At 40.6% G+C, this 24,068-nt stretch overlaps 1 protein-coding gene across 3 annotated transcripts in view; it reads left to right on the forward strand.

Annotated features, from left to right (window-relative positions):
* The window catches only part of mob2a (MOB kinase activator 2a), a 62,755-nt gene that overhangs the window by 12,611 nt on the left and 26,076 nt on the right, over positions 1-24,068 (forward strand). The window contains exon 1 of one of the 3 annotated variants that reach the window (XM_028037867.1): positions 14,213-14,442. The exons of 1 other annotated variant lie outside the window; for it this stretch is intronic. In XM_028037867.1, coding sequence (XP_027893668.1) covers positions 14,228-14,442 — 215 coding nt within the window. In that variant the 5' untranslated portion in view covers positions 14,213-14,227. Of the gene's footprint in view, positions 1-14,212; positions 14,443-18,969; positions 19,267-24,068 lie in introns of those variants that run through there. One more of the 3 variants, XM_028037884.1, reaches the window with a different exon arrangement.

Raw genomic sequence — 24,068 nt, forward strand, 5'->3', positions numbered from 1 at the left:
TGAATCAAAGCATGTTGAGCTGTTGAGTCAGCAAACCAAAGGAACTGACATCATGCCGTAACTTTATTGACCTGTTCTAAAAATGAAACGTTGTGAAATGTAGAAAAAAAAAACAACAGAAAGAGGGAGTATTGTAAAGCAACACTGAAGAGGTTCAGAGGAGGAGAGGGCAGCTAATAAAGGAGTGTCGGAAAGAGTGAAATGACATTTGAGTAGAGGCAATAGGTGAGATATTGAGATAAATGGGAGGAACCGACGTAGGTCAGCCAGCTAGATCAGAAGCAGCGGGTGAACATATCAGAAAGTTAACCTGAAGAGACGTCTAATATAGGAATTAAGGAGCAAAAATATACGTTTATCATAATAATTCACTTGTTTCTAAAAGATATTAAAGTCCTCCTACAGTCAGCATATCTTAAGTTATTTTGCAGAAAGAAGTGCAGTTCAAGTTGTAGATTTTTTTTTTGCTTGTTTCCTCCACTGATGTGCGAGCTGAGTAGCGTCTGAATCTGTGCAGAGCCGGTGGGCTACTGGCGTTTGTGCAAGCCAGCTCCGTTTGTCCTTGGTGGCTGAGGCTAGGCTGCTAGCCTGGTCTGAACTATAATTGGATTAGAGATTTCTATGTTGCATGAGGAAAGGCAAGCCCAATCCTCACATACTCTTTAAAAGCACACATGCCTCAGGGAGCCAAGTTCATCTCAGTACTTCCTCCTCTACTCCTCCATTCCCTAACAATAATCTCTCACTTTCTCTCTTCATCTTCCTGTTTTTGGTCTATTTTTATACAACAGTGCACCCCCTTCCACCTAGCAGATTTTACAAGTGTGACTTTAGGCAGATGAGCTTGTTTTTAATTACATGAGTGAGTCAATGTTGTTGAACATGATAGGTATATGCAACTCATTCATGAGCTGTGGACACCCAGCCTTAGTGGGATTACAGTGGAGCTCCTCACTGAGAGTACCGGAGAGGAAAAAGGAAGAATAAAACATTGGTATGAGCATCATGTGAAGCAGCCCCACTTGGAGAAAGAAGTTAAAGCTGCTCTTGAGCCTTTTTAAGAGTTCATTTCCCGTTAGGCTGCTTTAGCAGGAAGTTGAAGGTAATGTGATGGGTGGTGTTCATCCTGTACAGCTCCTACTTGCTTTTTAATATTCAGTTAAATGTTCTTTGTAGAAAAAGTCTATTTTGCTAATAAGTTATAGATTTACTTATGTATTAGCTGTGCTATAAATGCATAACCACTGTTCGATTTCCTTTAACAAAATCAAACAGTGGGGTGTACCTTGATAAATGTTTGATTTTTTTTTTTTGTCCCACCGTCCCTGTGGTGTAAATTTCTGTTAATTGTAAGAATGGCAGAATGATGCACCGCTGCCCCTCCCCAACCTGTTGCTGCACACCACTGGTTATCTGGCCAAAGAATGTTACTACACCTTTCCTTCTTGCTGTTTTTTTTTTTTTGTGGAAAACATTTCTGTCATGGTTATAGCATTTTTGGAATCCGATACAAGATAAAATGCTGGCCTGTCCGGACTATTCTCCAGATGCTACTAAATTCTGCGTTTTTATCCCATGTATCTGAATAACAATGTTACCAAGTGCATTCTTTTTAGACATAATAATCGAGATATTTGTTTTTAACGTAAAATATGATCATTTTTCAGAGGTTTTTGTGTACAGAACATGAAACTATGAGAATCTCAGTTCGTTCCTGCAAATTCATTAGCGGTAAGCCTGCCAGGAAAAGTTTAGCAACCTATAAACTGAAAAAGAAAATTTCCCCTTTTTTGATTGGTTCTGCTTCTTATTATCATGTCAGTGTTGATTGCAACATTCCTGTGGTCGGTGGGAAAAACCAAACAGCAAAGAGGCCATCTGAGAGATGGTGACAGGCCAGAACCAGCAGCCATATGTCTTGTATGTGTTTGTTGACGACTACTACTGCGCGGCTCTGATCTGCCCATATGGCCTGTAGGTCTCCTCGGCAGCATGTGGGCAGAGATAGAGAGCGAGGGTGGGCGTTGCTCCGATGTGGGCTGATCTCAAAACGAATTCACACAGCGCTGTTGATGCGAAACATTCAGATCCACAAACCGCCCATGTAATTAGCCAAACCTGCTCCACCTATCGGCAGAGAAAATGATTACAGTGGCACTTCCAGATTTATTTGGCATTGATTAATTTCGGTCTTGGCAGGTATCACTTAGTTTTGGAAGGGATTAAACGCGTGTGGAAATGACTGCGTGAGATTGCGCGATAGTTGGAAGCGTCCTATACATGTAGAAAAGGATGCGGAGGAGAAGGGAGGAGTTTGACTTGGAATGAAGACAAAGCAGAGAGAAGACAGAAGGAGTTGGTGTGCAGGGTCGTCTGGTTTCCGCTGCCGGGTCAAGGTCACAGTATGGGAGCTTCTGAGCGGGCCTCCCAGGAGCAAGGTCGAGGAGTTCGGGGCTGGACACAAAAAACATGACATGACAAGATTCACAGAGGAGTGTTTGACCCCTGTAAGGCCTCTGATGTCGCCCTGAGGAAATGTGTGTTTCAACACAGATAAGTCTGATCAAGTAACAACTCACAGCACACCCACCGATGGAACTACAGCGTCTTGCACAATTTTTCGAACCCTTGAACTTTTTTCTATTTAGTTTTCCGATTTTGTCGCGTTTCAACCACAGACTAGATTTTATGCAATAGATCCACACAAATCTGTGCATAACTGATGAGCTAAATTGTGTCCAGTCCCTTTGAGCATCTGGTTTATTGAACCACTTTTCCTGGAAAGTAAGCTTTGCAAACGCCAGGGATATTTTTCTGTCTATAGTTCTTCTTCTTACGCTTCCATAGAGGCCAGTTTTGTGGAGTGGATGACTGATAGCTGTGATGTCAACAGATTATCTGATTCACCAAAGGAAGTGACAAAAAACCTCTGAAGACTTGAGCGTAACTTACTTCTTCTCAAAATGTTAACAAAAATGCAGTGGCATCAGATTTAACAGTTGTAGGATTTATTTTATGTCTTTGGCAAACACTTCAAGGCATTTCCCGCCCACTAGCACTAGACTCCAGCATTTGTATTTATCCAGAATACCTTGTGCTTTAGTCTGCTTCTTGCTTTTGGAATGGTTTCTGGTCCACTTGACATTCACACGTGCCTTCAAAACGCACCAGAATTCACTTCAATCAAACTGAGATGTTGGTTTCTAGGTGGACCAGAGTTTGATTCCATATTCACACCTCCCCAAAAGAACCAAACTTTCTAGACCAAGTTTGGTTCCCTAAACAAACTGGAGTTTGATTAAAGTGGAAAGGGCTGGTATGAATGCATCCTAAGATATATCTAAGAACAGCTACATTTATTATCCTCTTCTGCTAACCAGTAGGACTGAATTTTATCTTGGTATTGGATTAATTGGGGATGACTACAAATACATTTCATACTTTTCAGGTGTAAATTTGTTTTAATATATAGTTTAATAAAGGGAAAACATGCCTTATTTTCTTTCTCTTCAACACTTGAATTCTTTTGTTGACGTGTCACAAAACAAATCCAACAAAATATGTTAAAGTTTGTGTTTGTAAAGTGCTGTTGTGAATATGTTCAAGGGTTTGAATAATTTGTGAGGCACTGTGCTGCATTATAATCAAACTGCTTGCATGGACAGCTCTACCAGACATGGTGTCAAAATCCTTTTCTTCCCTTGCCCTTTGTTTCAGAGTTGGAAACCCGTTTAATGTGACCTTTCTTAGGAGCCTTAATCACCAGCAGCCTCTGAGCTGGGTGGCACGTGATAACTGCTAACACTGATCCAACACTCTGAGCAAACGAAGAAAGATTTACAAGCTTGCCAGCCTAACAGCGACTGGCTGTGAACACAGGGTATTATGAGGAGTTTGGGCGTATTGAGGGAGGTGGGGTGGGAGGGTGTTGATTGGCAGCACACTTTTTCAGCCTTTAATCCAGGAGACCTCAAGATTTACCAGATTTCTTCAGAAGTAATGAAGTATTATATGGTTTATGACAGTTGTACATCATTTGTAACCCTAGTTATTAAAGCTGTTTTACCTGGTTAAAATAATTGCATATAAACCTTCACATATTGTAACTGAAGTTTTACCAGAAACTTGCTATTCCTGTTGTAGCCCCTTTTGTTTTTTTAGTTGAACATTTTTTCAACAGTTTTGGCGCTTATCATCCTGCCTCATGTTTTACTTTCTTTTAAATTAAACCTGATATGGGTTGAGATGGCAAATTCAAAACAAGTCTTGGTGAATTAGCCTTAGTGTCTGCTCCGCCATCCTTTTACCAGCTCCCGTTTTCATTTTCCTCAGGCTGTGAGACCCTCCCAACTTGGTCCCAGCAGTTCGTTCTCCATGTGTTGCAGCAGCCATGCGCTGCAACCCGGAGCAGACCGAGTCGTATATCAGGGGGAGTGTGCCGAGCAGAACAGACTTCCATAGATTAGAGGTGATAGAGGAGTGCGTTGCTGATTTATTACCGGCTGTTAGCTGGTTAAATGAGGCTAAATGATCCAAATAGCTCAGGGAGGCGAGATGGAAGCGATTAGCCTACATAAAGAGCGATGGAGGGAGAAGATCTTTTGAAGCCAGACAGTGACTCCTGACCTCCTGTCATTTAGCCTTTTCTTTATGTTCTTCCTCTTGGATCTTTTCTGCTACCCTTCATCTTCGGCACTGGAGTTGTCTCCTGTAATCTCTGTAAAGCAAAGCCGTCTGTTTGTGTGGCTGTGGTCGAGAATTACCAGACGGTACTTTTTGTTTCGGTTGAATGTTGTGCTCAAGGTTTTCACTGTTTAATTTATTAGAATGAAATAAATTAAGCTGGAAAAGCATTTTTTCAAATGTACAGAAAAAAAAATCATTGCTTAGTAGCATTTTATACACCTGATTCTCTTTAACAACTGAAAAATTAGTGATGTCAAGATGAAAGTAATATGTCCAAAGCTTTTTATTTAATGCAAATATAAAATTTTATTTAATGTCCGTATTACCTACTTTACATAATAGGTGAAGTAAGTAGTAAGGACACATTCATTGTAAGCATAACAGAGTCTCTGAAAGTGACCTTTCATTCAGACATTTTGTGTTTTAACTAACATTGCTAATAGCAGTTACTAACTAACTATATCCACTGTATTCTGACTTGCAACTATAATCTAATCATTAACTCTTAATCATAGCAAGCAAGTAAAGTGACTTATTAAAATCATCACATTTTATTGTAATTCTGCTGGTGATATTTTGGAAAATATAGTTGCCGTTTTATTTTCAAAGCCTGAATTAGGATAAACATAGCTCCCTCAGACATAGCTCCCAAACATAGCTCCCTCACATTCCCTCAGATGCATTCAGCACTGAGTCACTGAGAACTTCCTCCCTGCACCTCAGAAGCTTGAAATGCACAGGTAGAACCAGGAAGGCCATGTGTGTCATATCCGCTCTGTAAGCGTTTTCATTTGTCAGCTTTTGTGTCGTGTGTCCGTTTGCACACTTGTTTTATGTGTGTGTGTGTGTGTGTGAAAGAGAGAGAAGAAATGCGTTCCCCACATCCGTTTCCTCTCTGAGAGGAACAGGAGGTCAGGAGTTTGGTCCACTCTTCTGGGTTACAGAAGTACAGTGTGCACACAGGGTACTGCTTTCAAACCAGTTAGAGGGATGAGTACATATTTGTGGCACAATTCATTTTACATTTTTGGTTATAAAAAAAATGTTATGTAGAAAATGTTTTGTTTTCCTTTCACTTCATAATTATCTTTTGTTCGTCTTTCGCTTAAACTCCCACTTACATGCATTAAAGTTTATGGATGCGGTGTGACAAAGTTACCATGGACTGTTTTGCAAGGCGCTGCCTCTCTGGGCAGCGTGACATTTGAGAAATATCATCTTCTAACAGGAAGCTGATATTTATCTTACTTAAAGTATTACTCTGCATTTTCCCGCATCTGTCCTGCTTTGTTTATGTCTCCTCTAGCCTATTCCTGAATGTGGTTTTGTCTACCAGACCGTCTCAATCTACACCTGTATCCATGTTGGTGTTTGAATGAAACCTCATGTCTGACCGACTGTGCGTGATAATGCTCCTTGTCCTCCAAACAGTCCCTGATGCACTCTACTGTTTTCTCGTCTCATTGTTCTGGCCTGGGAGTCTGCAGCAGGAGCTCACAGGAAGCAGTTACTTGTTGTGCTGAAAGGAAAACAAACAGCGTGATGTACAAATGGAGGAAGTGCTGCTTTCCGCATGCAGACTTCAGCTTGGCGCCTGTCATTCTGAAGTCTAAAGGCAGCAACGTGAGCGTGTCCTGAACCGCACGTGTCCTCTTTCAGTCTCGCTTGGTGAACTATCTGCCGCTGTCTGTGATGATCCTCCTCTAGCTGTGCAGCTTCACTTCTGAATCCAAACAGAAAAGAAGAAGGCATTGATTATTTTTGAGGAATCTGAAAGTCCTAGTCAATGAATAGCATTAATTCTTCTTTGAGTTGCATAGATTTTAAGATTAACATGCTATATTAAGTACCTACTCCATTTAACAGCTAGAGCATGTGGAGTTGTGGATAAATTTGGTAAAATACCAGGAATCTTCCCAGAACTCTGGATTACACTAAATATCCAACTACAAAGTGGGGATGCAATTTATTTGCTGCGACTGCACAGCAGCAGCACGGTAGTTGGAGTTCGACCAATGCAGGTTTTCCTATTATTTTATTTTGCCTTAAATTTGAAATTGGACTCTCCCGCTCTGTTGACACAATGATGAACAGAATGAAATGATGAGCCTGTTGTACAAATACACCAACACTTAAGTAGGACAGTTTTCAGGGTGTCTGCACATCCTTAAAATGTCTTAAATTCCAGTTTTTAAAATTAATGCCTTAAAATGTCTTAAGTTGGGTTCAAATACATTAATCACAGGTCTTAAATTTTGTCGTGGCAGGTATATTTAGGCTTGTAAATTCTATTTACTTTACTGTTATGCAAAACTTTGAGTCGTACGCAGACATCTTCAGCGCGTTCTGTGATCCAAAGCGGTTGAAACTACCGGTAACTGGCTACCAAAGCTAGCTAACGTTTTTACAACCATCATAAGTAAGTGCAAATTTATCACCAGTTGGTTGGATAATGTATGTCTTAGCCACTCACCCACTTTTGCCAACCCAATGCCATTTACTTAACTGCGATTTTCTTTTTTACATTTCTGTTGTGATACAAGTCTTAAATGTCATTCATAATGGTCTTTAAAAGTCTTAAATTTGAGTTGGCGAAACTTGCAAAAACCCTAATTTTCATGAATGAATGAGCTTTACAAGTTTTAGTATAAGATTTCATTGCATGATTGATTTTTTTTTTTTCCTTTTTAGAAACCCCCAACTATAATCTACACTAACAGTTGCTGGGCTTTCCCACCATCTTAATTCTACCTGGAAAGGTCAGATTGTGGAAATTTCCATCCTCTGTCACAGGCTCCAAGTGTGACTCAATCAGGCAGGCTTTGGGTGTGTGTTTGGAGGCGTCGGCATACAAAAACAATTCTTGCGTAAATAATTGAGTAAAATTAGACCAAGCAGATTCTTGAGGAAAACTTCTTGGACGGAGATGTTATCCATCTCAAAAGCCACAACTGAATATCTTACACAGGGTACATGCTGATTGTTTCCACTTAGAAATAAATATCATCAAACAGTGGAAGAGCACACTGCTGTTTTTAGAAATTATTCATATGTACACACGTGACATGAGATTACAGTACTGATAGCCATCTAGAAGCAGAGTGTTTTGAGTTGTAGCAGTTATTAGGGCTTATCTGCATTGAGATGGCAGCGAGGAGCTATGAGTGTGAACCCAGAGCTAAATATTTGCTGGCTATGGAACAAAGCAACTGAAGGCAGAAACTAGAATGTTCCATTTTTACAGCAAACCCTTACTGTGATAACTTCACACTCTCAAGTGTCAAAATATCAGCACATTTATTTCTTCTTTTTTCATATTTAGGTCTGTGAGATTTAAAACTTGCATGTGACATCAGATTCTAATTGAAATGAAGGGTAATTCCTGAAACATGGGAAACGGCATGTTTCACTTGGTCAACATGTAGAAACATGTGAAGTGCATCTAGATCCTCCTTGACGCGCCAGGCTTAATTTTAAACATTCTTGTGTCCTTTATGTCTATTTGGCTCCTATATGACAAGCAGCCACATTTCATGACCAACAAAAACCCATAGAATTATACAGAAATGGTATGAATGTGTCTTATTACCACTAGAGGGCAGCACATCTCCAGACTCTCCATGATAAGTGAAGTTTGCTTTTCTTGGGGGGGAAAAACTGATCAGCTTTTACCAGAGGCAACTCTACTGTTCTAGTTGGACTTGTTGTGCACTCTGCTTACTGTTTAGGAGAGTCCCAACACGATGGAAAGCGATTTATAAGGGGGTTAAGAAAGGATAGGTCACTGATTGCAGGAGAAATACAGACATGGAAAGATAAAGAAAATGACCGGAACGGAAGGGAGAGAACCACTGGGCATGAAATCAGATCTGGGTGTTGCATAATCATGGCTCTCAGGCCTTCCCAGCATTCACTGGGCTCTGTCGGCTCTTGTATCACATGACCGAATCAAGCTGCTGCAGTATTAAACCAGCAACACCAGTCTACCACCAGCCTGGGGCAGGTGGATCAATGGGTCCGTTCTTCTTTGTGCCGGTTCCGTTCCTTCACACGGCACTCAAAAGTAACTTCTTTTATACTTGGTGAAATATTTGTTTGTCCCATTATCATCATCTTAAGAATTTTCCTCAACCTCAAACCTCTGCATTACTCATGTTAATGTTTTTTTTTTACATACCAGTAGCTCTGTCTGTGAGGGTTTATCGTTCAGCCTCATCTCTTTCATCCTTTATAATGCAATGATCTGTCCTCACCCTATAATTTCAGACTTCATCACCAGTGCTGAGTCTTTGTTTACATGCCGGCAGTAGCAGACTGCATGCCAGTCAAGAAGACGTCAGCAATGGCCAGCATGTCTGCCTTTTATGTCTTTTTGCAAATGAAATTAAACATTTAGTTCAAAAAGAATAAAATGCGTTTAGCATTACTTCCTGCCCTCTAACCACAGCAGAATCAAAATGCATTTTTCCTAAACAACAGGAGGTGGCGCCATAGTCTCATAATCCTCAACATAAGCGCTTCTCATTGCATCATAGGGGTTGTAAAACTGCAGTCAGGATTACAGTCACTGTCTCATCATTAATATTTTAGCAGGTTCTAAATAGTTATAATGGCCAGTAAACATTTTATTGGGCTGCAAAAGTAGAATATAAACTCCCTCTAGAACCTTTCAGCAACTACTTTACTTTGATGTACTTAACGGTTTAAAAAATGTGTGCGAAGATGACTTATCTGTTCAGATTATTTTCTAAAGACAGTACTTGAACCCATACAGTTCTAAACCTGTCATTGAAATGTTTATTTTGCTTACTTAATTCCAAAAGCTAAATTCAAAGCCCCTTCCTTTGATACCTTACAGCTAATGGAAAAATCAAAATTCAGTTTCTTTGAAAATTAAGTTACATAAGACCAATAAAAATGTTTCTATCGCATAATTGTTGGCCTACTGGAACGTATGTTTATGTACTGCACAGTTTTTGAAATCGGTACCTGGTCAGGGCTCCTTTTGCATTCCTTCAATTTGTGAAATGAAGCAATCTTCTTGACAATGTTTCCAGTTTGTTTAGATGCATATTGCAACAAACATATTTTGATTGCAGGACCTGAAGCATGACTTCAGGTGGAAGTCATGCTTCCACCTGAAGTCATGCTTCAGCACCAGCGTGATTTTCCTGGTGGGTGCATAAATGTCAGTGATGATATCTGTCTACAGAGGGTTCAAGCTGGCTTGGTCTTCACGTTCCCAGGATGCCTAAGAAGTGATAAATTCATCTGGCTGGGTTACATTTCATTTCCCCTGTCAGGTGGCATTTCAATTAAAACTGAACCTTTCTAGATCTTGAAAGATAATGCCCCACAAGATTCTGCAGGCCTAATATTTTACCTTTTTTGTCTTTTTGGAGCCATTCATGGAGCTCCAGGATACCAGCAGGGCTATTTCAGCTTTGTGGTGCAGCCAAAGCAAGCTGTGAAGAATGGAAGCTCTGTTTGAACTGCATTACTGTGGTGTCCGCTGTTTACTGTATATGTTGTGCTTAATGTAGCAGGCTGACGCATACAGACTGCCTGTCTCCTGGCGTCTCTCCACCTGGGCGTATATACGAGTCTTTTTATGCTGCACCTCTTGGTTTGGCCCCATCTTAGCTGTGCTCTGTGAATTTACTTGTTGTTTGTGTTATTAGGAGTGGACCCAGGTCTTGGCAGCAAAAAGCTAATATACATTAAACAGTATAATCTACACATGTTGCTGGTTTCATAAGCTGTATCTTTTTTTTTGGCAGCCACAGCAGGGGAGCGTCGGCATCGCCGCTGTTTTACGCAGGGGAACTTGGCACTTGCAGCGGTTTGAGCTTTCCAAAGCTGGCCTCTCATCATGCATGCACTCTAGCTGCCGGAGCCTCACTATAGGCTGCGTTTGTACACTGCGGTCCAGCTTTTGGCTCTCAATGTATTCCTGGAAAGCCTGAGGTGGAGCGGAGGGAGCAGATCTGTTTCTCAGCCACACTGCAGCCAACTCTGACCGTGTTCTGGAAGCTTCTCTGCCGTTCAGAGCAAATCAAAGATGGAAGCTCAGTCAGTGGACACTTTATTTCATTCTCTGCATTAATGCATCTTATCCTTCTAGTCTGGATAAATAGACAAATTAATTGTTGAGAGTTTTAAGTTTAAATCTGAAAAGTGGTTGTGATTTGTATCCTACCTTTCTTGAATTTGTTGTCTCTTTCAGCTTTATGGATCTAGAACAGGGGTCTCAAACTCCAGTCCTCAAGGGCCACAGTCCTGCAACTTTTAGATGTGCCTCTGCTGCACCACACCTGAATAGAATAATTACATCATTAGCAAGGCTGGTAGAACTGATCTACACAAAGAGGAGGAAACTAAGCCATTTCATTCCAGCGTTTTGTACTTGTGGCACATCTAAAAACTGTAGGACAGCGGCCCTCGAGGACTGGAGTTTGAGACCCCTGATCTAGAATCTGCAAATTAGTTCAGGCTCAGCCTAATTAGACAAAGGTAGTCTTCATCAGTCTTCAAATCTTGCCATGAACTTTGACAAATTGTCCTGTCCCTGCTGAAAATAAAAGCATTCCCTCAGCATGATGTCATCACCACCATGTTTTAACGGTGGAATTGGGGGTGGGGGGTTAATGTGTGTGTGATTCTGGTTAATGTGCAGTTATTTGTAACTACACAGTGAATTGCAAGTAACCCACAAGTTAAATTTCAGTGTCTTTTGACCAAAAAACCATATTTGTAGGTCTGGGTGATAAATCAGTTCTGTCGATTAATCAAATGTTTGGTTTTTGAAGATTTAACTTTTGAAAATTCTGGATTTTCTTTTTCTTTTTTTTCACCCTGCATGTAAAAGTCTCACTCTCTTGATTGACAAGCATGTTTTACAGCTTCTATTTAGATGAATTCAGGTCACTGATAGGAGAAAATTGAAAGGTCAGGCAAATTTTTTTTTTTAATGTAAAGTCATAATACAAATACATGCCATACTTTTCAGTTTATTTGGTCAAATTAATAATCAAGAAATGTAAAAGAAAAATTTAACTTAATGAAATTAAGTAGGAAAAAATCAAATAAAATGTATCAATTCCCTTCCATTTTGCAACTATGCACTGCTTTGCGTTGGCATGTGGCATAGAATCTGAATGAATCACATTGAAGTTTGTGGTTGTAAGAACAAAACGTGGAACAAAAGCTCGAGAGCTATGAATACTTGATGTAAAGACCTCAGATTACTGTTTAATGGGGGAACGTGAATGAAGAATTGGGAAAGAACTAGACCAATGATTGAAAAGACAAAAATCACCTAATTAAATCATGGGCAATTAAGGTGTAGACGAAGTAGCAAAATATTAGCAATGAACATAACGAGCAGAATTGAACTGGACTAATAACGGAGCTAATTGAACCTTCTGGTGTCTTCACTGTTGTCTTCTCCCATTCACAGCTGTCGATTAAAAGCAGTTTCTAGTTTAGACCTTGTCTTTAAAATCCATTGTGTCCATAAGCAAAAACACAGTAAATAGTTTGTGAAAATAGAAAAAAATATGCACAAAATTGGGCTTGTGAGTTAGCTTATTTCTCACTCCAAGGTTGCCCTAATGTATATTATTTGCTTCAAAGGGCAGCTTAACCCTGGTTTCTGTTCTCATTGCTTCATCCATCATCATCATCATGTTCCTCCTCCTGGCTGTTGTGCAACTCTGCAGTGGCTGACCAGCAGCAGCAGTGCAACTCATCAGCACTTTTGGTGCCAGCTTGCTTTTACTGTGAAGCACAAACTTAAAACTCTCAAAACAACCCAGAGTATGATGTGGTTCTTCAAAAGAGAAACACAAAAACAGCATTCATTTAAATGTTATCTTAAAACTTATGAATAAAAAAAATGAACTAATGTGGAAAGGAGTTCATCACCGGGAACATTTTCCTTCTCAGCAAGCTGCTTGGTAAACGGTCCATGTGAACTCTGTCTTTGTGGTCTGGCTCTCTGCGATCCTCATCTTTCTCATGCTTTCAGATTATTTTAATACGTTCAAACCGGTTTTACTGTTCAATTAGACGTAGTTTGTGTGCACACATCGGATCCAGCCGAAGCAGCAAACGTTCTCTAAACAGATTCTGCATAAAGCACTTCAGCATGCAGCTGTAGGAGTGCAACTGTGCACAAAAAAACTCACATCTTGCTGCTCTAAAGGGATTTTTATGTCCTCTCTCTCTTTAGTTTTCATCCAGAAAGAAAAGAGATGCAAATAGTGCAGAATTAGCAAAGCACCAATTAATCAAATGGTTTCAAATCATTCACTTTCCCCTTGTTTGACTCTGACTGGTGACCGACAAATAACACTGAAAAATATATTCATTAAAAATCCCATCATTTTCAGACAATAGGGGAACCAAGCAGCAGTATTTACTTTGATGCATTTTTCTGAGTTGAATAAAAATCAGACAGAAGGTAGGAACAGATGTTTAAATGCACAAAAGGGGATCGTTTTGTATTTTATTCTATCATTCCTGTTTGATAGAGAGAGCAGTTCTAAATCTGGAAACATGCTGCAGATTTTTCATATTAGAATTGGCAGATCAAACCTAAAACATACTGCATTGACATGGGAAAGTGCAAAATCTTCACTTTTTCCCTCCATTAATCATTTTCTCTACTAAAGTGCCTGCAGCAATTTTATATTTTAGTCCTTTAGGGAAGATGGATTCTGTTAAAATTGGCATGGAAAAGGCTGATCCGTGCATGTGTGTTCATGATGCGAGTTCTTTTGTTTGTTTGTTGTTGATTTTTGGCAACGTCTTAATTACAACCTGATATTCTGTCTGCTTTAGTTGTTTTGCAGAGGGTCTGTTATTGTTTATGCCGATTTTAAAATAATAATAATAATAATGATAATAATCTGGGTTGATGCTTCCTAAAATGTTCTATTACATTAACACATTAATTTTCTAGGAAGCACTCAGTGTACCTGCAGTTAGATTATAATCACTTTCATTTTAATCACATTTTTAATCAAATCTCCACCTGTAAAGTATGTCTGCATTCCAAAGATACGCGCAGTCCTGGATGGGATTTAAAGGGCAGTAATGAATCTCTTAGCCTCAGATCTGCCTCACCTTACCGGCGTTGATAAGAAGCGTGTTGGGCTGGTGGCGTCTTCTTTGTGTTCAGCCTGGGGAGGATACTGGGCGTATAAATAGCTCCTCAGATGGGGAAACATGAGCTTTCCTCAGGAGCCTGAATGGAGCAGAGGCGCATCGATGGTGGGTTTCCATCAAGCAGATGCTCACTCGTGACTTCACATTTTCCTTTTTTTTTCAGACGTTACTTCATGTCTGTTGGATGCCAGAAGACGGGCTGGAGTTAAAGTTTCTTTTTACTTTTTTTTAGGGGGGGGGAGATAATATTTTGGGGGGTTAAAAACGCCGCGTTTTGCGTCGCTTTACGTGCAACAATGCAACACTCAATAACCCAGCCCCGCGGAAACTGAACTGAGGGGAAACCGAAGCAAACAGGAGGAGAGAGTGGATGTCTGAGCAGCGAGAGAGACAGAGAGAGAGGAGGGGGTCTGCAAAGAGTATTGTTCCGCGTCCGTCCACGGAGGGTTTACTGCAAGCGTGGGTTCGTTTCTTTCCGAGCCGCGAGCAGCCAAAGCCGGACACGCCGTCAATTCTGGATTTCTTTATCCGCTTCCTGTCGTCCAGGATGAGGTTTAAGAGGAACGGCTCGTACACGCTAAATAGGTGAGTGTGATGTAATGTGGAGCAGCGGGAACTTGTTGGTGTGGACCTGCGGGGTGAAGAGGAGGGAGGTGAGGGGAAGGGGCGCGTTTGTCATGTCCGAAGCTCGTAAATCAGTTTCTGTCTCTTTCTCCACGGAGGCATGAGGTGCGACTCATTCATAGCGGCATGTCTCTCCTATTGTTCCCTTAATAACAATCGGATGAAATATGGTTTTTGTTTATTTTTACTTTTCATAGTGCAACCATTGGAAGTAGATACTTTTATTTATTAGAATAATACTTATGTCTCTTGGCATGTTCTGATTTTCCTCGTCAGAAACTTTACTATAAGTGAGTCTTAAAATCTTCCCATGATCCTCTTCTGCTCTGTTGTGATTCAAGCCACGGACTGGATCGGGAGAAACCTGCCTGTCTCGCTTTAATGGGCTGGGCTTACTCTTTTGTTTCCCCTCTTCCATTTAGGAAAAGGAGCCCAACGATTTCTTGTTCTTCTGCTTTTCCACTTCCTGTTTACACCTCCCGGCCAAAAGTTTAACCACCCACGCTTCCCAAAGACATGAGTACTTGTGGAAAGGTTTTCTAAATTAAGTTACCGATTTGTGTAATGGTGAATGAAATCAGCCAATTTTTTCTTGATTTACTAGAACTGATGATGAGAAACAAAACAACGTTTTTATGTCTAATTTTTCATATGAAAGGCTAGAAAACTTTAATGCTTAAACTGAAATAATCTTAGATTGGTGTTTTTTTTGTTTGTTTTGTTGTTGGTTTCAGAGTAACCCTCTATCCATTCACCTCAGTTGTGATATTTTAGTTGAAATGCAGTCAGGCTTTTCCAGGTTGACATGATTTTTAATGTTTTTACACAGACACTTCTTCCTGTTTATTTTTTCCCTAAGGGATACGACACACAAAACAGGAAAATGTTCTGCAGAATATTTGATATAGTTTTCAGACTAACAGAAAATGAAAAAATTATAAGATTGTCCTACATACATGTTGATTTTTTTTATTCACCTACCTTCAATTTTTATTAAGATTGCTTTAACTTAATTCTTATTCAGTTAAATCAAAGTGCATGCTGATGTTGCTTATCAGCAAACATGGTGAAACTCTCACCTTAGGTTTTGATATGTTTAATGAAAAGTAAAATAAATTCAGATATTTCTGTATTTGACCAGACTATTACTGACCAGAGCTCATCAAGAGAAAATCGACGCATTCTGATCGGTTCACCTTGTTTTTGTCATTATTGCCATTTTTGGGAACCCAAGTTGCATCCAAGTTTGACTTTAGGATTTTAAATTAAGCTGTATAAATGAGCTTATTTATGCAGCATTATACAAATGTTCTATTTTTTTTTTTTAAAATTTGTACAGCATGCGTTCGGTTCAAATAAGGACATAAAACCATTGCCATGGTGGTTCAGTGCGCTCCTTTATACTTGCAAACATTCCTCTGGTCATCGTAGCTATAGCTAAGCAACTGCATCCTTGTTGCTACTGCTGATTTAAAACGCATTATTCTGCGAATGCTTGTAGATTTATCTATCAGCTCCAGATTAAGTTGGCTCACCTCTGCTAATCATGAAGTTATAGATTATTTTTCTTGTTTTTTTTAATTAAGGATTTATTTTTTTTGTAAGTTGTTGTCCTGTCCCTCAGATCTTCACTGAGCTCCAGCAACTTTGCCATTGTGTTGTTGCTATTCAGTGCAAGAGGCTGCCAACTGAACCATTGTTGTTAGTGCAGAAATGCTGGGAGATTCAGCATGGGGGAGATGGGGTCATGATTTAGAAACAGAGTGAGCCTCTGCGTTTTGTTAAAGTTGAGATTTAAACTGTAGCACATCTGTGGTTCCAGATGTACAGCAGAGCAAATGAAATTTCCTGCATTCTCTTCCAGTTAACATCCTAACCCACTTCTTGCTGAAATAATAGTAACAATTTCCATTCATTCTTCTGCTTTTAATGCCCGTCACAAATTGGGTCTCTCCCCAGATGAACTCTGTATTTTTTATTTTTGCTCTTTTCCCTTCTTGCTCTCAGTTCAAGTGATACATTTGGAGGAAAGATCCCTTCAATTACATAAGCCATCGCTCCAAATGTCTTGCTTTTTATTGTTTGTCTGGATTCTATGATAAGACTCGAGTCTTGAGGAAGTCGAGACAAAAGCACGCTGACCGAGATCCGAAAGATCGCCAGTCACATTGTTGAAAGTGACATTTGATTTATTGGTGGTTTCATTCCGTACACTTTCCCCACGGCCCTCCATTTCCCCACTCCCTTGTTTCTGGGCACGTTGCTTTCCGCTGCACTTGTCCCTCGCAACGGCCACATCCTGATTCTCAGGTGCAAAAACACAAAGGGGAGCTGATGTTTGCCAAGCTCCATCGCTCACTCCTCCACTCAGCGGAAAGTGCCGGAGTGGCGGTGTCGCTCGATCTGCCTTTCTCCACCTTCTGCTTTCATTTACCAAATTGTGTGCCATTATGTTGTGCTTCCATGCAGCGCCGTGTGCTGCAAGCTGAGGGCAGCTTGTTTTCTGAAGCCCCTGGAGACGGGTCTCCTGAGAACAGCGGGAAGCCGAGGTGGAGGTGGCGTACAGGAAGACACGACGTCATCAGATGCTGCAGCTCTTTGTCTTCCTAAGCAAACAAAAGACGAGAAAGTTCCAGAGAGAGCCTGTTGCCATCCCACCGAGTGATCCACTGCAGCAGCATTAGTCTCAGTAAAAGAAGAAATAGAGGAAGATGAATCTTATTCAATTTAAGAAGGGAAACTCATAATGTAGAGATTTGTTATACACAACTGTTTCCAACTGGTAATTTCTGTAAATTTTGATGATTTTAGCTTGCAGCAAATTAAAATAAAGAAAAAAAAAATCAAAATTCAGTTTCTCGTTCAATCTAATAAAGACTAAAATGTTTATGACCTCCTGATTTGATAGCTGTCCAGCACACAGTCATTGACCTCCTTCAAAAGGAGGCTACATTGGAAGAGTCATTTTAAGAAGTTAGCAGTTCAGAGTCCTGTTTCCAAGTTTATTGATGGAAAGTTGAGTGGAAGACAACAATGTGGTTCACAAGAAGCAGGGTTTTGACAGGATTGGGAACATCATCTCTCCACTTGGTCTTTTATGTCAGCTTCACCGTTTAGCTGGATATTTCAGAGCGCTTCATGCTTCCTTCTACTTTATGGAGATTCTGGTTTGATTTTCCAGCAGGACTTGGTCTCTCACTACATTGAAAGTACCAATCCCTCCCTTATTGCACAAACCTATTGCTAGGTTGAAAAATTTTATGTAACATTGAATCTTTTTGTGAAACTCAATGTTGGATCTTTTTTAGACGCAAGCTACAATAGCCCAAATTGACAGGGGGAAAAAAAAATCAACTTTAATGTGCAGTTCTGTTTCTAATGAAGCTATATAATAAGTTCTACTCTTTGCATTGGAGCTGTGAGATAAATTAAGTTTTCCAGGACATTCTAGTTTAGAGAGAGGTTCCTGCATCTACCCACTGAACCCAGAGATCCGGGTTTCTCTAACTGCGACAAACCGGGAGCCGAGAGTCGGTCCCCTCGCAGTGGTTATGTAACAGCTGCCCTTTGAAGGTGACTGCTGCCCGTTTCTGTCTTCTCCTTGTCAGGTTGTGACGAGTCGTCACCGTTGGCAGAGAGGGAGAGTCGGTCCCTTTGACTCCGAGCATCGGCGCTCGCCTGCACAGGTCGTCTCGGCCGTTAATCCCTTGTTTGTGTCCGTATGGATTGGCTGGGTCTGCAGTCTTAGATTACATCAGCTTACGGCACTTTGTACACTGCAGTCCTTTTTTTTTTTTTTAAAGGGTTTGTAGCAAATCAAGAAGACTGGAGCGAGTGATTGCTTCTCCTTAATGATGCAGGGAGAGTGGAGGATGATGTCGCAAGGCCCATCGCTCATTGTGTCCTTCACCTTATTTGCCCAAGCCAGGGGTAGAGAACTCTATAGCGATTGGCTTACTTTTTGGGGGGTGGAGGGGCTTGTCTCCAGGCTGGCCCCTCCCATATTGCACCTCTGCATGGATTGTGTGAATGAAGCGTCATGCTTATTGTATACATGCACCAAGAAGGTTACATCCTGTGCTTTCCTGCAGCTGTACTCCCTTGTTCATATTGGTTGACATTTAGCTGCATGCGTTTGAAACTGTAACGTATTACTGAGTGTAGAAAGATCAAGACGTTGCACTGATTAAACGTCCCTAGAGGTATGGACCGGATTTGACTCAGACTTCTACTTAGCGGACTGTGTTTGGTCTAAGTGGTGCTGGGGACTTCCAGCCCTGGTCCCGGACGTACCCAGATGCTGGAGATAGCAGCCTTGTCTTTCTGTCTCCTCTGCAGTGTGCCCGCTGCTGCCCGAGAGTCAGCGGTTTGTTTATGGGACTCTGTTTGCCAAGCTAATCTTCCCGCCTTTCAAGTGAGAGCCAGTGAGTGAAGGAGAGAGCGAGAGAGAGAGAGGGAGCAGGAGTGTGAAAGTGAGCCAGGCGGTTGCAGTATTTGGTTGAGAGGGAGAAAGAGCAAGGCACTGAGACTTGCGTCTGCTTTTGTGAATGATTTATTTTTGTGCGTGCGTGTTGGCCGTCCTCTCCCCGCGTGACGTGCGTTGACGCCGACAGCCGGATGATCCCGCGCCGGAGCTGGTGCACCTGTAGCCCAGTCTGCAGAACCGGGCGCATCGACCGGGAGCTGAAACGGTGCAGATTGTTGGAACGCCACATCCTCTCCTCGCCTCTGCTTCATCGCTGGCTGGATGGGGGTGCTGGTGTGCTGCGACTGCTTCTTCTATAGGTACTTTTCCCATCGTTTCTCTGCAATAGAGTTTGCAGCGGTCGTAAACTTCAACTGTCATGTTTTCCTGTGCGTCTCTCTTCCACCCTTCCTTCCTTTTCACCGACTCTTTCACTTTCTCTGTTACTGTGCTGCGGTTTGGAGGAACCGTTCGAGGACAGTGCTGCTGTAGCAGAGATTCTGCTGTAGTCAGAATCTCTGCTGAGTTGTCTTGTACTCAGTGAGGAGGAGGAAGAGAGAGAGGAGGGGGGTTGCTGCGGACGCGGGGACAGCCGTGGCCCTCAGCCAGAGAGATGATGAACTTTTGCTGGTTGCATGTTTGTTTGGAGGTGCGGGTTGAGACTAATCGGAAGGAAATGGAACGCATCCAGAAGACGGCCAGTTGGTCAAGCGCTGCCAACTTTTCCTCCCATCCCGCTGTGTGCCCCTTTTGGCAGCGCTGCACTGTTTGTTTGGGACACAGTGTTCCCTTATAAGGGGATGGGAATGTGTTTTGCCTTTTCCTCCTGGTTTTCTTGTTTGCATTAAACACAAAACTTTGTCCATAATTGAATATGTTTGCATTCCGTCGACTTATTCCATGCTGCAGAGCTAAGATTTTAGTTTAAAACTTTGACTTGCTGCTTTTTCTGTGGTTCAGCTGGGACGCTGAAGAGACTTTATGCTAAACTTTGTGGTAGCTGGAGCAGAAAGGATCTGTTTCTCCTCTTTTGTGGTTGCGGGCTTGGCGAGGCCGACGGGGCCTTAACGGCTGTATAAAGTCTAAATATAACTCTCGGGGAGCATTTTGATGGTGAGCATAAAATTGTAGCTTTAATGCAGAGACGCATTGCACAGCTGGATTAAATTATTCCCGTTCAGAAATTATGCTTACACTTCTATACAGCTTTGAGCATGAGCACCGCTGTTTAGGTCTGTGACTTGTAAATCAGAGGCTACATGTGAGCTTCGCTGTAAGACTCACTGAGGCAGTATTGAAGCACGGATGATTCAGGAAGGTTGTTTTATAGTTTTAATCTTTTTTTTTTTTTTTTTTTTTTTGCAAAGATGCACTGATCTGAAACTGATTATTCCCATCTTGTTGACCTGCTGATTCCCATTTGGGTTGATTCCAACTTTTTTTCATCCTCCCAATTACTACGTAGCAGTAGTAGCTTTGAATTTCACAGGTGAAATTGTAAGATTATTCATATTCATCCATGAAAGAAAATCTCTGTAAGGAAGACATGGAACCCATATTTTCCTCACTCTTCTTTCTTTTTAAATGATCAAAATGAGCCCATTACCATCTGAGCTTGAATCTTGGCCTTTAAGATCTATATATGATATGGTTGTAAAGGTCACCAAAAATCTGTTCAAGCATTAGTTTTGTTTCTGTATCTCCAAAAAAGTGTTTTAATGTACATGCTGAGATTTGGTGAGTTCAGAGCTTCTATGTGCAACATGAATAAGGAAAGTAATATTTTTGTGATTAGATGACCTCCTTTATTACGAATTTTTAGTAATTGTGGGGGGTGGCCGATTTCAATTTCTGGTAGGTTGATTGGTTCATTTATTTCTAGGAATCTGGCATCACCATTGCTGTCACAATCTAAAGGGAAACAGAGTTATTTGATCTTTAACTCTTTGGCTTATTGTGATAATAAAATGACTCCTCACTCTACCTCCCTCCCATTTATTAGTGAGCAACACGTCAAAATTAGCTCTTTAGTTCCTATAGAAGCAAGTGCTGATATTTAAACTGAAACATTTAGCCTGCTTAAGTTTGCTTAATCAAATGCCTGAAACATCTTAGGGTGGGTTGGGAGCAAATATAACACTTACAGGTGGAGAAAGTAACCTTGTTACACTTGTAAGAGTTTGGGAGAAGTAAATAAATGACATAGGCATGTTTTCCATCACTGTGTGTAATATTGCAATTGGCGAAGGTCTGCTTGGAAGCAATATTCATCAGGGTGTTATATTTCAGGTTCTGTGCATCAAGCCTGCTTGCCAGTAAAAGATTTGGCCACTTGCACCTTCCCTGTCCTTCATGCCCAGAACTGATGCAGATCTTGGTGACCTACATCAGACGGCTGAGACAGATAGGTTTGAACATTGTGATGATGGAGGAGAGTGAGGGAAATGGTGGTTAATTTTATAGATATTTGTCATTGCAATAGTAAATTTAAAAAAATCTGTTATGAATTGTGTTCCAAATATTATGCAGCCCTGTCAAATGTTTACTTTTAAGAAGTGAAGACATATTTTGTTTTATAATATTTTTATCATCTGTAAATTGTATGTAATTTGACAAGTCGGTAGCAAACTTTTAAAAATGTTGTGTTCCTGAATTGAACAGAAGTCATTGGGCAGGTTGTCTTAAAGAGGCAGAACATAGAAGGAGAAGGTCTTTTCAGCTGAACCAAATTAATTAAAACTACTTTCATGCCACTCATGTATTTGTTTTTCTAGAGATTGTTTAAAAAGAGAATAAAGCAACATTAGGTTGCTGCTAAGTCCATTCAGTGTTTTTATGCGGTTTTCTTCAAAAGAGCTCCACATATGTACTGGTGACAGATTTACCAGCCAGAGTACAGTTTAGATTTCAGTGGCTAAATATGGCAAAAATAAATGTGTATGTACAAAATAAATGATTGTGCTATTTAGAATTGAGTTTTAAAAATAATAAAATATTAAAATGTAGTTTAGTGAGTATTATGAATCTTGTCAGCCCCTGGTCTGTGCAAACCAAAATTTTGTCTTTTCTATTGAGTCCTTATGTGACCCATTCTTAGGACAGCTGGTGCTCCATAAGGTGATCCTTTCTGCACTTAATTCATTATAAAATAACAGCTTTAAGAGATCATTATCCTTTGTGTAGAATTGGAGGAGACACAAAACGACAGCTTAGGGATGAAATGCAAGAAAAAAAATTATGCAATGGCAATCTCGCTTGTGATAAATACAGGTTTTCCGCTCTCCTTTCCGATATGTCCTTCCATCACTCAGGTGTTGAGTGAGTAGTTAAATATTCAGGGTTTCTACACAGTTTCTCCTTAGTTGTATAGGTTTTTGAGTTCCTGACAGAACCTATAGATAAACCCAGGCATAGCAAAACAACCATTTTTATGCTGTTTTTGGCCCATGTACTCTCTTAGATCTGGGTTTATTAGGTGGATGTGTGGTTTATAAACTGGTGTCAGGTTTAGATGCCAAACAAACCTGTATTTTAGAGATTTATATTTTCAAAGGGACTGATTTAGAAAATATATATTTAATGTAGAATAATCAAATCCAGATTGTCTTCTAGATTTTAAAATAAAGTCAATCTAAAACAGTAAAACAGTCCTTTACTATCAGCCAAATCCAAAAGCTAACTTTACCTGTGCAGTTTGGAGGTAGTAGAACTCAACTAGCTTAGTCTTTGGTGCTCATGTGATGAATATTAGGAAAACTGATGGAAATACTCCAAAATTTTAGTGGTGAAATTTGTAGGAATCCTGATGTTTAGATTGGCATGCAAAGTGCAAGTTCATGAGACTTCAAATATTGCAAACAGTCCTTTGTTTTGTTTATGTTAATGATCTATTAGTACTAAATTATGCAGCCTTCTCTGTTTCCTCTGGATCAATTGATTTAATATTTATTTAACCTAAAGAATAATCTTTGACCTGTTGCTGAAACATGGGGATCTCCAGGCCCCAGCACATGACAAGAGCGTGTGTTTATATCTCTGTGTTTTCCAGCTGTGGATCAGTTGCTAAATGTCATAATGTGTTGCTGAGGAACAATAGCCCTGAGTGTATCCTCACACAGTGAGTTGTGCCAGCAGAGCGGACCCTACTGGCTGTCATGTGTCTCTCATTAGGCTGTCTTTGACGGGCCTGGCTGCTCCACCCAGCTGGGACGTGCAGCTCCATCAGGGCGCCATTCAGCGCCAAGTAACCCACGTCTCCCCTCCCTTACCCCATCGGACTCCGGGGTCGTGGGACGGCTCAACGCTCACATGGCCCCGAATTAAATCAACACAAAAGTCTTGATTTATGTATAGAGAAAAACAAAGTTTTCATTTTGCTAATGGAGCCTTGCAGGATTGGATAACTTCTTGTAGTCTTCGCACGGAATCCTGATTTGTACCTAATCAGAATAATGATTAAGTACACAGTAAAATCAGTTCTATAATTTAAAAGCATTTTTCTGTTTCTTCTTCAAAGAAACTGCATGAATGCTGATTTTGAAGAAGTTGTTTCTGTTGCCTTCGCAAGAGCAATGAAGTTAAGGATGAAAACTCAAAAGGACGAAGTAGAAACTTTGCGGTGCTTCTACTTTTTCTGCTGAGCTCTCAGTCCCTGTTTAAACCCCTGGATGAGCAGCAGATGCATTTTTCCATAATTAGGACTTTTTTGTGCTTTTTGTGATTATTCTGGATTTGTTTGAGAACGCCTCTCTGAAACTAAAAATGTCTAACTTTGAATCTTAACTTCCACACGGAAGATCGTTTTTGTCATTTTAACTGTTGTTGCTGCATTCACCCTCTACTATGGGCATCACTAAAGATTTGTGTTGTGTACAGAGGAACATTTATAAATTTGTTACATTTGTTTCAGACCCAATATTTTTCTGTTCTTTTGGTTTTTAGGAACTTCCTGAAGTCCGTGGCTTAATGTGAATGTTGTTTAATCCTCAGGAATTTCCTCTCACTGTCAATTTCCCATTGCTTTAATTTTAATACATGGTGTCTATCAAAGGCCTGAAACAGATTTTTAACTCCCTATTCTGTGTCTAAATATTACTAAATATTATGAGCCTTTTCCTGATGG

Source organism: Xiphophorus couchianus, chromosome 2, assembly GCF_001444195.1.
Source record: "Xiphophorus couchianus chromosome 2, X_couchianus-1.0, whole genome shotgun sequence".
Classification (NCBI taxonomy): Eukaryota; Metazoa; Chordata; class Actinopteri; order Cyprinodontiformes; family Poeciliidae; genus Xiphophorus; species Xiphophorus couchianus.